Raw genomic sequence first — 12,316 nt, 5'->3', positions numbered from 1 at the left:
CAAAAAAAATCGATGTCTGAGCCCACTTGTTTTCCTTGAGCCGATTACAATAGCCACAATATTAAACAACGTGTAACTGTATGCATTTTTGTCAGGCAGCACCATACAGTACTGAATGGGAGCATATAGATGTATCATGTGATTGACTGATCTACAAATAATAATGATGCGCTATTTATAATGGAAGGTGATTTGCAGATTAGTCTATCGGATGTCGGCTGCACTATCCGCTTCGAACAAGCCCAACATCTGACATCAAACACAGGGCGTCGGCTCTTTCACTTCAAGAACAATGCAGCTGTATGGCATGTCGCCTCCAACGGCCAATCAGAGACGTTTATAGTGGAGAGTGGCCGCTTCGACAACACATCCACAAAGGCAAAATACCGTAAAAATGTATATATTCTAAAAAAAATATGAAAGCAAAAATGTACTTTTTGGTCTTCATTTAAAGTTAACAGTGTGGATAATGTTAGCTCTAAAATCAGATTTTAAGAAGATACATTTTAAAAATAGGCACGGCTTATGACAGTGTGGTTGCGTTAACTACTGACGACACTGCTCACCAAGGAAGAAAAGTCCTGTTTGTGACTTGCCGAATACCTGATTTTTGTAATGGAATAACATGTAAAAAAAAAGCTTCTGGCTACATGTGTTATTTCACCCGTTGGATTTGCTTCATGCTGTCTTTCTTGGACGCTGTGTGCACATTGTGCTGGTCGGAAGAGCCATTTATTTGAAGGTATGCGGCTGTTTTGCTAGAAATGTTAGCTAGCTGGTAATGCTAACTAGAGATGCTCGCTGTGTTTAATGATTTGAGCCCTTGTTTTGCTAAATACTGTTGTAATTGCATGCAAAACAATGGTGGATAATCTTGCAAGCTTGGTAACAATTAAGTTACGCAGCCAATAGTTACCAGTATCTAGGTAAATAAATGTACTAACGTTAGCTAGTTATATTTTCCACAATATGTTATAAACTAAACTCACTCGCCTGTCCTCCAAACACTTAGCTAGCCCTTAACCATACAGTTCCGTTAAACAAGACTCATTGGACGAAGGCGTCTTCTGTACGGGGGAATTTTGTTAGGAGCACCGATGCTCAATCTTAACATTTATTATTAGGAACGATCTTTCATATCAGCGAGAAATTATTTTCAAATGGTTTAGTACACACTTCTTATAGGGTTAGTGTTCACACACGGCCATGTCTCTATGTTACAGTGCTTGTTTATATAAGAGGGGGCCACCTGTGCTAATTAACTCGTCAAGTGTAGCGGATGGGTAGTTCAATCAGATGGAGGCATCTAGTTGTATGGATCTGTGCAAAACTGCTACTTAAGTGTTTTTTTGTTTTGTTTTTAAATAAGGGCCATATGTTTAGAATGTTGTGCCCAAGCAATGATTATTGACGTTTTCTAAACGTTAAAACACAACTTCGGGATTGTAATTCACATAAGGTAGTCGGGGGCGAAACTAATGGCAGGTTGAGGTTTCCAGGGTTAGGCTAGTGCAGAAGTTGTCATATGCTGAGAAAGTAGAGGATGGGTCCAAGGGGAAGGGATCCTGAGAGGAGGTGGTGTGAGTAGTAGATCTGTACCAGTACAGAGGGATAAACCAACAAGTGATATATTTCAGTAAGATTGGATTTTTGGCATTTATAGTAATAGTTATCAACTGCACAGCAGGGATGGAACGTAAAGTCGCAGAAAATAGAGGTTGTGGTGGCAGCTGCAGAGAGGTATTTGGTATGCGAGACTTAAAATCAGAAGAGTTACAGGGTGTGTTAAGTGGTGGTGTCCCATCCTTTCAGGCTGTTGGCCTGAAGTAGGACTAAATACATTTTAAATAGCATAGTATGGTGTTTTGTTTTTGTGAGTGTAGTGTTAGATGGTAGGGTATTTGTTGTATTTTCATTTTTTCTTTTGAGAGAAAAAATTAAGCAAAGTATTAGGGAGTTATACTCCAGTCTAGTAGGTGGCAGCAATGCAACATTTATTGGAAGCTGTTAAACCTCATCAAAGAAGGAGAACTAATGGCTGAAAGCTGTAGGCAGAATGCCACCTAGTTGGCGAGAGCTAGGTAGATAGCTAGCTACCAAGAGCTCTTATTGTCTAACTTTGATCCTGGCAGTAACAGTTAACCTAGGTACAGTGCCTTCAGAAAGTATTTACACCCCTTGACTTTAAAGTTGGAATAAAATTGATTTCATTTTTTTGTCAATGATCTACACAAAATGCAGATGTTTTATTTTTTTATTCATGGAAAATAAAACACTAATATATCTTATTCAACCCCCTGAGTTAGAATCACCTTTGGCAGTGATTACAGATGTGTCTTTCTGGGTAACGTTAAGTCTTTAAGACCACACCTGGATTGTACAATATTTGCTCAATATTCTTTAAAAAAAATTATTCGAGCTCTGTTAAGTTGTTTGTTCATCATTGATAGACACCCATGTTTAAGTCTTGACATAGATTTTCAAGCCGATTTAAGTAAAAACTGTAACAAGGCCACTTAGGAACATTCAATGTCATCTTGGTAAGCAACTCCAGTGTACCTTTGGCATTCTGTTTTAGGTAATTGTCCTGCTGAAAGGTGAAAGGTAAAAAGTTAATTTCTTTGCTACATTATTAGCAGTTTTATTTTAGTGCCTTATTGCAAACAGGATGCATGTTTTGGAATATTTTTTTTATGTACAGGCTTTATTCTTTTCACTCTGTCATTCATGCTAGTATTGTGGAATGTTGTTGATCCATCCTCAGTAATTGCCTATCGCATCCATTAAACTCTGTTTTAAATCCCTGAATGATTTCATTCCTCTCCATCAACTGAGTTAAGAAGGGCGGCAGTATTTTTTTGTGACTGGGTGTATTGATACACCATCCAAAGTGTAATTAATAACTGCACTATGCTCAAAGGGATATTCAATGTCTGCTTTTTTTGACCCATCTACCAATAGGTGCCCTTTGCAAATCATTGGAAAACCTCCCTGTTCTTTGGTTGAATCTGTGCTTGAAATTCACTTCTCGGCTTACAGGTAATTGTATGTCTTAGGTACAGAGATGGGGTAGTCATAAAAAAAACTATGTTAAACACTATTATTGCATATGAAACTTATTATGTAACTTGTGAAGCACATTTTTACTCCTGAACTTATTTAGGCTTGCCATAACAGAAGGGTTGAATACTTATTGACTCAAGAAATTTCAGCTTTTAATTTGTAAACATTTCTAAAAACATAATTCCACTTTGACATTATGGGGTATTGTGTGTAGATCAGTGACACTAAATCTCAAGTTAAGCCATTTCAAATTCAGGTTGTAACACAACAAAATGTGGAAAAAGTCAAGGGGTGAGAATACTTTCTGAAGACACTGTATGTCTACTAAACACGCATTATTTATATTGCAGTAAGGCATACGCTGTTGTTCTGGGGAATGTAGCTATCTAGCTCCATACTAGGGTTATAGTAACTAGAGTATTGAGTTAGCTGAGACATTTAACAGCAGCAGATGACATGTTTCCTGATGTCAGCCCCTCCATCTCTTCTCCTCTCCCTCAGTCGATTCAGTCTTGCATGGGTCAGTAAGAGGCAGCATCATGAGTGGGGAGCCAGACGCTTTGGCTGTGGTGAACCAGCTGAGGGATCTTGCTGCAGATCCCATGAACAGAAGAGCCATCGTTCAGGACCAAGGTTGCTTACCGGGACTCATCCTTTTTCTGGACCATCCCAACCCCCAGGTTGTCTACTCAGCACTCCTGGTAAGGCCCCCAAGTAGCGGATGCATTGCGTTCTAAAAGTGTCTGCATACATACCATAATTTCCGGACTATAAGCCGCAACTTTTTTCCCACGCTTTGAACCTCCCGGCTTAAACAATGACGTGGCTAATATATGGATTTTTTTTATCGCTTTCAATTTTATTTTTTTATTTTTTTTAAACACATTCTGTGATGTGCTTAGTTTTTTGGCGGCATGAAGCTTTCATTAGACCAATGAAATTGCCGAACGGGTTAAGGTCAAACAACTTTTTTGTTTACTGTTTAGATTAAATCGAGCGCTCTCAAACTTCCCATCATTCTGATTACGGTAGTCATTTTATCACCCTCATGGCAAAGACACGGAGAAATGCATATGATGTAGCTTTCAAGTTGAAGGCGATTGATCTGGCTGTTGGAAAAGGAAATAGAGCTGCTGCACGGGAGCTTGGTCTTAATGAGTCGATGATAAGACGTTGGAAACAGCAGCGTGAGGAATTGACTTAGTGCAAAAAGACAACTAAAGCTTTCAGAGGGAAGTAAAGCAGATGGCCCGAACTAGAAAATGAGCTCGAAGACTGGGTCAACACACAGAGAGCAGGCGGCCGAGGTGTTGCGGCTTATAGACATGTGCGGCTTATTTATGTTCAAAATAATAATATTTTTTTAATTCAGTGGCTGCGGCTTATATTCAGGTACGCTCAATAGTCTGGAAATTACGGTACATACGTTTGGTTTCCTACTAGCAGATCTCGGCTAGGCGTACTCCCTAAAGACTTTCACTGGAATAACAAGAAAAAAGCTGCAATATTACTGTTCCTCTTGATCCACCGTTGCAACCACATAGTAAGACTTCCTCAAAATAGTCTGAATTAATCTAAGATCAAGAAATCTATCATTAACTTTGACATTTTTGCCAGGGAGGTCTTAGTCGTGCAATTTTACATCTAGCTAAACTATTTGGTGCAGTACTTCTTGTGAAAAAATGTGCCTGAAAAACTAGTAGGGCACTGCAGACAGTCGGGCCGAGCTGGTCAATGGTTACTGAAGTGACTTGTCTGTCTCTAATCTTAATTCAAATACCATGCTCCTTAACCTCGGATGTGGAAATGTAATTTTGCTGTGGGATGAATACATTTCTTATGTTCCTAAATTGTGGTTGTGTCCCCTTCAGGCTGTGCGCTACCTCGCAGAATGCCATCAAAACAAGGAGAAAATGAGGGGAGAGCTTGGGATGATGTTAAGTCTTCAGAATGTCATGCAAAAGTGAGTATATGGCCCTTGTGGAAGCCCAAGTCATGATGGTCTTGTCTCACTCATCTTCTCTGATATCATTATCAAATAGAAAATATCTTTAATTATTTGCAAATGTTTCTTTGCATCTTTTCTTTTTCCGTGTGAGACGCACGGTTGCAAAATGCAACAGGTCCAAAACTCATGTCAAACATTACATAGTTCATCTCCTTAGACCCAGATGTTTCTCTAAGTAGCATTTTGTGTGTGTTCTGTCTTCTCTAAGATGTAGTGATTGTGCATAAAATAAATAGAGAAACAAACTTTCTGCGCAAGAGCTAGAGGTATTTTTGTTGCAAAAACTAATTTGCAATTTTGCTTGGGTCTCACAGTTAAAGGCCCAGTGCAGTCAAAAGTGATTTTCTGTGTTTTTATATGCTGAACAAAAATATGAATGAAACATGCAAAATTTCACAGTTACAGATCATGTAAGGAACTCAGTCACTTGAAATAAATAAATTAGGCCCTAATCTATGGATTTCACATGACTGGGAATACAGATATGCATCTGTTGGTCACAGATACCTTAAAAAATAGGTAGGGGAGTGGATCAGAAAACCAGTTAGTATCTGGTGTGACCACCATTTGCCTCATGCAGCGTGAGACATCTCCTTCGCATAGAGTTGATCAGGTCGTTGATTGTGGAATGTTGTCCCAATCTTCAATGGCTGTGAGAAATTGCTGGATATTGGCGGAAACTGGAACCTGCTGTTGTACACGTCAATCCAGAGCATCCCAAACATGCTCAATGGGTGACATGTCTGGTGAGTATGGAAGAACTGGGACATTTTCAACTTTCAGGAATTGTGTACAGATCAAATTGCCATCGCACTCAAATTGCCATCGATAAAATGCAATTGTGTTCATTGTCCATAGCTTATGCCTGCCCATATCATAACCCCACTGCCACCATGGGGCACTCTGTTCACAACGTTAACATCAGCAAACCGCTCGCCCAAACGACCGGCATCTGCCATCTGCCCGGTACAGTTGAAACCGGGATTGATCCGTGAGCAGCACACTTCTCCAGCATGCCAGTGGCCATTGAAGGTGAGCATTTTCCCACTGAAGTCGGTAACAACTCTGAACTGCTGTCTGGTCAAGACCCTGTTGAGGACAACAAGCACGCAGATGAGCTTCTCTGAGACTGTTTCTGACAGTTTGTGCAAAAATTCTTTGGTTGTGCAAACCCACAGTTTCAACAACTCTCCGGGTGGCTGGTCTCAGACGATCCCGCAGGTGAAGAAGCCGGACGTGAAGGTCCTGGGCTGGCGTGGTTACACGTGGTCTGTGATTGAGGCCAGTTGGACGTACTGCCAAATTCTCTAAAACAACGTTGGAGGCGGTTTATGGTAGAGAAATTAACATTAAATTCTCTGGCAACAGCTCTGTTGGACGTTTCTGCAATCAGCATGCCAATTGCACGCTCCCTCAACTTGAGACTGTTGTGTGACAAAACTGCACATTTTAGAGTGGCCTTTTATTATCCCCATCACAAGGTGCACCTGTGTAATGATCGTGCTGTTTAATCAGCTTCTTGATATGCCACACCTCACAGGTGGCTGGATTATCTTGGCAATGGAGACATGCTCACTAACAGGGATGTAGACATTTGTGCACAATTTGAGAGAAACAACCTTTTCGTGTGTATGGAACATTTCTGCCATCTTTAATTTCAGCTCATTATACAAACTTTACATGTTGCGTTTATATTATTGTTCAGTGTATATTTCCACACTGAGGTTGAAATTTCAGCCTGTTTTGGTGGGATGGAGATTTGGCCGGCCTGGTGACATCACTAGGAGATAAATTAGTTGATTGACGAATAAGAAAGAGTTCCAAACCTCTCTGCCAATAAGTTTTATTAGCCGGCTGGACCTCACTAAAGTCCCATAGATCACTTCATTACTCCCTTATTGTTTACAAAGCTCTGCTCCACAAGCTTCCAACATACCTCACTTCCCTGTTGAAATATAAAAAAATATGAGATATCAAACCCATTTGCAAGGTTGGTTAACTCTTAAGTTCCCGCTGTCTCCACAAAGTTTGGTAAATCCGCCTTTAGTTTTAACACACCACAGTTATGGAATACTTTAAATAAATTCCAGCTGGATTCCCTGGTGCCAATAGGACAGTTTTAAAACTCTGTTGTTAAATGAGTTCGCTGAAGTTTGCAATTGTTTCAATTGACTATCATAACTTGCTGTACTGTTCACTGGTTGTACAAAACATTAGGAACACCTTCCTAATATTGAGTGGCACCCCCTTTTGCCCTCAGAACAGCCTCAATTCGTCAGGGCATGGACTCTACAAGGTGTCAATCGTTCCACAGGGATGCTGGCCCATGTTGACTCCAATGCTTCCCACAGTTGTGTCAAGTTGGCTGGATGTCCTTTTGGTGGTGGACCATTCTTGATACAAACAGGAAACTGCTGAGCATGGAAAAACCCAGCAGCCTTGCAGTTCTTGACACACTCAAACTGGTGCGCCTGGTGTAACCGATGTGAAATGGCTAGCAAGTTACCGGGGAGCGCGCTAATAGTGTTTCAATCGGTGATGTCACTCGCTCTGAGACCTTGAAGTAGTTGTTCCCCTTGCTCTGCAAGGGCCGCGGCTTTTGTGGAGTGATGGGTAACGATGCTTCGAGGGTGGCTGTTGTCGATGGATGCAGAGGGTTCCTGGTTCGAGCCCATGTAGGGGTGAGGAGAGGGACGGAAGCGAAACTGTTACACTGGCACCTACCACCATACCGTGTTCAAAGGCACAATCTATGTCTCAATTGTCTGAAGGTTTAAACATTTTAAAACTTGCTGGTTCCTTCTGACAATGCAAAAACAATAAGAAATAAAAAAAGATAAAAATACCAACAAAGTAAATGGCTCAGTAGAATAAAATAAACATTTTAGCATAAGTATAATACAGGAATAACATATGTTTATATCATAACAGCTATGTTTTTAGTTTTCCCCACTCAAACCACTCCGACAGTCCTAGGAAAATTGTTACTTAAATCACTTCTATGCAAAGAGCAATTTATTTTGACTTTTAAAAAAAGAAAACATTCACAGTAAGGTACTTAATTGTTACCCAGAAATTAGTTGATATTGAGATAAAAACGGCTGCATTGGGCCTTTAAGAGCCAGTACATTAACACTATTTTGAGATGATGACTAAAATCTTCCATCCCTTTCCCCCTTAGGACAACCACCCCGGGAGAGACCAAACTGCTGGCCTCAGAAATCTATGAACTCCTCCAGGCCTCTAACAGTGAGGATGCAGACAAGCCAGGGGAGCCCTCCTGCAGACGCAAGGCCCAGTTCTTCCTGGGCTCCACCAACAAGCAGGCCAAAACAGTGGTCCTCCACATAGATGGCCTGGATGACTCTGTGAGTGCCCCTATACTGATCAATAAGTATATTGATAAGGAGACGGCACACCATGCTAGCTCCAGTAACTTCTTTACTAAGATAAACCTGATATGTTACACAAAGAATTATGGGTTCTGTAATACATTATGCTTTAGTTATTAGCTAAGGTGACAGTTCTGGTAGTCCACTACCTGATGTAAGCTGAGTTTATACAGTTATTCCCATTCATCTCCTCCAGAGCCGGAGGAGCCTTTGTGAAGAGGCCCTGTTGAAGATCCAAGGTGTCATCAGCTTCACATTCCAGATGGCCGTTAAGAGGTGCATCATCAGAATCCGCTCAGACCTGAAGGCAGAGGTTAGTCACATTCTGTCTGTCCTATTACATCATATTCTGGGGAGGTGATGGAGGAGGGCAGAGGTGAGTCTAATCTCGGCAACCCAGAACCAATATCTTGCAGCTGCTTGATTAGATGGGGGAGACATGAGATATAACACTGAGTGGCAGAACCTGGATGGATCCTCTTTGGTAGCTCAACTCAACTCTCTCTGCAAGTCTTGGGCACGTGTATGGGGCAAAAGTCCCCTCCCCTTCCCAAAGTTGAAAGATGCCAGGTGTAGGTGCACACCCTGTGAAATCTTGATTTGTCCAAATAACCAGCCTTGAAAAATCTGCACACTTGAACAATTGTTCCTCATTATTCATCAAACCCCAGAGTCCTTGGACGGATGTTAAACGTATGTCCACAAGAGATTAAGGTGAGTTAAACAACCTGCGGCCCTGTAACACATGCTGTGGAGGGAATCATGGCTTATGTGTGTTGTTGTTAAATCAAATATCTGTTTCCTCTGTAGGCTCTGGGTTCTGCCATCGCATCAACTGAAGTAATGAAAGCTCAACAGGTGGTCAGGGGAGAGGATGGAAATGAGGTTTGTCTTTCTGAATTAATTTCCAGTTTTATGTTTCTGTTGTCTTAACAGAGCCTTGGTTGAATCGCTGTTATTTTCTAGTCTGTCAATTTGATTCCCAGAGAGAAGGTCTTTACAAATATTAAGGAATGATCTTATCTCAAGGACAAAGCTTACAAAAAGAAGTTTGGTATCTAATCAGAATCTAAATTCAAATTCCATGGTCCCTGACCTTGTATGCCAGGAATATCATCTACCTTGTGGTGCACATTGAATTGAGCACTTCCTTTTGCTGTATAGATAATCATCCCATTCCCAGAGGATGGTTCAGTAGCAGTGAAGCAGAATGTGGATCTTCCAGACTATCTTCCAGAGGAGGAGAGCCCGTCCCAGGAGCCAGACAAGGCTGTGACCCGCGTGGGCACAGGGCAGGACGGAGCAGGCTGGCTAGGCACTGCTGCTAACTTTCTGTCCCGCTCTTTCTACTGGTGACTCCCAGACCACTTACACCTCTTCAGACAGAATCAGACTCCCAGCTGCCAAAGAGCTGGACTGCCAAAGGCAATGTGTAACAACAAACGATTCCAACGGTATGCAGTACACACATGCACGCACCCACAATCTTACACACACTCCCACCTGGCACCATACAGAATCACCAAGCCATTGAGGGAGAGGACCGGCTTCCGGAATGGATTCTTATTTCTTATCTTTTGGGTTTTGATTGAGAGCTAGACTATTCTTTCTGCAAATGTAAACGGGTCCATGTATTTGAAAACCAAAATGTCTTATTGTGAGGAGCTTTATTGTGGCATCATTAATAGGACTTGATCCATCAGAAACATTGCCACAAAATGAAGTTCCTGTAGTTAGAATGATTTGAAGGATCTGAAATCATTATGGGTCTTTTTGACCGACCTTTGAACAATAACAGACCTCCTTCCCTCTTTTCTCAATGGGTATTGTAGAATATGCAGTAATCAGCATGTGTCCAGTTATCGTGCCTTTCATTTCATTCTGTTTACATGGATACCCTTGCATGACTGCCTGTAAGGCTCCTTACTTTAATATACCAAATGTTACTGATGCAGACACTGTATCAACTCGTGTGGGTACTCTTTAAATTCCAATGCCAACTTAAATCATTCATGAAATATATGTGGAGGATTATGAGCAATGTTTAAAGGACTGTGGCTGATTGGTGAAGAGATGTTTTATCTACAGTAAAAGCATGAATATTTTTGCACAGTCTTAACACTGTGGTATTCTCGAACAATGTGCTTGCATGCTTTATTAGCTTGGTTTATGTTGAGTATTACTCATTACAGAACAATATTAGGATATTTCCTAAGGAAGAGCATGGTTCCTCTTTTTAAGGTACAGCCTCTGACATTTTTTGGGGAACAACATTCCTTTCCCCAATGTCTTGTATGATTTAGCACATAGTTAAAAAGAATACAAGGCTAAACATAATCTCTCATGGACAGACTACATAAACATTAATGGTTGAGCATTTGACCAAATGACGCAAGATTTTAGTTCTGGGCATACTGAGATTAGGCTAAACCTAACATTATTTTTCTCTAAATATATGTAGATGGAAATATACATTGTGTTAGATTTGAATTGGAAATGGATTGGCCAGCAGTGTCCTTAAACCTGTGGTTAAAAGGAGGTCATGTGGGTGCTGCCTTCTGTCAGGGTCATCTGTAAGTGTTGAACAGTGAATGTTTTGGATTGTTCGGCCAATATAATGGATCACTTGCCATTGCCCAGCCTCTGAAATGGTTATGTTACAGTGTATGAATGGGAAATGTTTCTGCTGAGCTTATTACTGCTCAAAGTAAATCTCCACATGAGAAGTCTTCAGTTTGGACCACCTATGGTACAGATAACAATCCCTTTTTAAAGTTCACCCACTGCCTCAAGGAAAAGTTCAGTTTCTGCCAAGTGTTTCTTGAAAGTGTCATTTTCTGTCTGTGGAGGGGAAAAAATCATTGTATAGAATTGTCTATAAATGTACTGTTGTCCTCTCCTTGTATTTGTTGCTTGCGTTAACAGGTCCTATAGACTCTCCCACCTCGTACAATCACACCTGACTTGATTGTGTTCATCATGCCAGGGCAGAATGCATCCTATTTGCAAATACTGTATAGTTGTTCACACTCAATGTGTGTTGTTTGCCAACAAATTCATTCACTAGAAATATGTTAATATCTTTGTCTTGTTATTGACTTGCTTTTTCCCCCCCCAGAAACCATTTATTAGATCAACTAACATTAATCAGGTCAGCCTTTTTGTTTGCCGGCTTTATTCCACTCAGGTGAAATTTCTATCATATAATCCACGGTCTAGTCACTCACGTAACCCCCAAAGATGAAATATTTACGTTTCAGTTGTTTCTTTCCACCGATAATGTGTGAACACCAATCACAGAGGAATGTTCTGTGTGTATGTATGCACATCAGAGATGTTTGCTGCCTGTCAGTTTGTCTGTAGTGTTATGGGCCACTGTGAGTGAGCTGTATGTTCCTAAGAGTTATATAAAATAATATTAAAAAACAATGTTATTATATGAAATGTGCAATTGTTCATTTTATGGATGCTGATGTGATAGGGTGCTGCCTTGAATGGAGGACATGACAGTTTGTTCAACATGACAATTAAAAATGTACACAACATGGTTTGGTTTCAATGAATGAATGAATTTCCCTTTTACTGACAACTGATGTCTTTCACACATTACTGAGAAGTGTCTGACTGTTTCACTCTGTTTCCCACTGGCTTGGTTTCCCTCTGTATGATTTGCTTGTGTTTGAATTCCCCAGAAAGTGAAGAGAAACAGAATGTAGTTCCCCTGGGACATTACAAAAGGGCCTTGTCTTTGAGCTCCTTCCCATAATGCATGCTTTTCTCACTATTACTTTGGACCCAATAGGCTTGGAAAATGTCCAACCTCCCACATTTGAAACCAGTGGGGCCCTGTAGA

The 12,316-nt window shown here is 40.8% G+C and overlaps 1 protein-coding gene across 2 annotated transcripts; it reads left to right on the top strand.

Annotated features, from left to right (window-relative positions):
* Positions 1-280: 280 nt before the first annotated feature.
* Positions 281-12,010, top strand: LOC115169798 (armadillo repeat-containing protein 1). Of its 2 annotated transcripts, XM_029725749.1 has the most exons (8): positions 281-742; positions 2,962-3,039; positions 3,565-3,764; positions 4,935-5,026; positions 8,253-8,439; positions 8,660-8,776; positions 9,274-9,348; positions 9,628-12,010. In XM_029725749.1, the coding sequence occupies exons 3-8, from the start codon at positions 3,603-3,605 to the stop codon at positions 9,817-9,819; spliced, it is 825 nt and encodes a 274-aa protein (XP_029581609.1). In that variant the 5' UTR covers positions 281-742; positions 2,962-3,039; positions 3,565-3,602; the 3' UTR covers positions 9,820-12,010. The 2 variants fall into 2 exon arrangements, with proteins under 2 accessions (XP_029581609.1, XP_029581610.1); XM_029725750.1 differs by lacking the exon at positions 2,962-3,039.
* Positions 12,011-12,316: the final 306 nt, after the last annotated feature.

Source organism: Salmo trutta, chromosome 31, assembly GCF_901001165.1.
Source record: "Salmo trutta chromosome 31, fSalTru1.1, whole genome shotgun sequence".
NCBI lineage: Eukaryota > Metazoa > Chordata > Actinopteri > Salmoniformes > Salmonidae > Salmo > Salmo trutta.
Note: the sequence above shows the minus strand (reverse complement) of the source record. Positions and strands in the feature narration are given on the sequence as shown.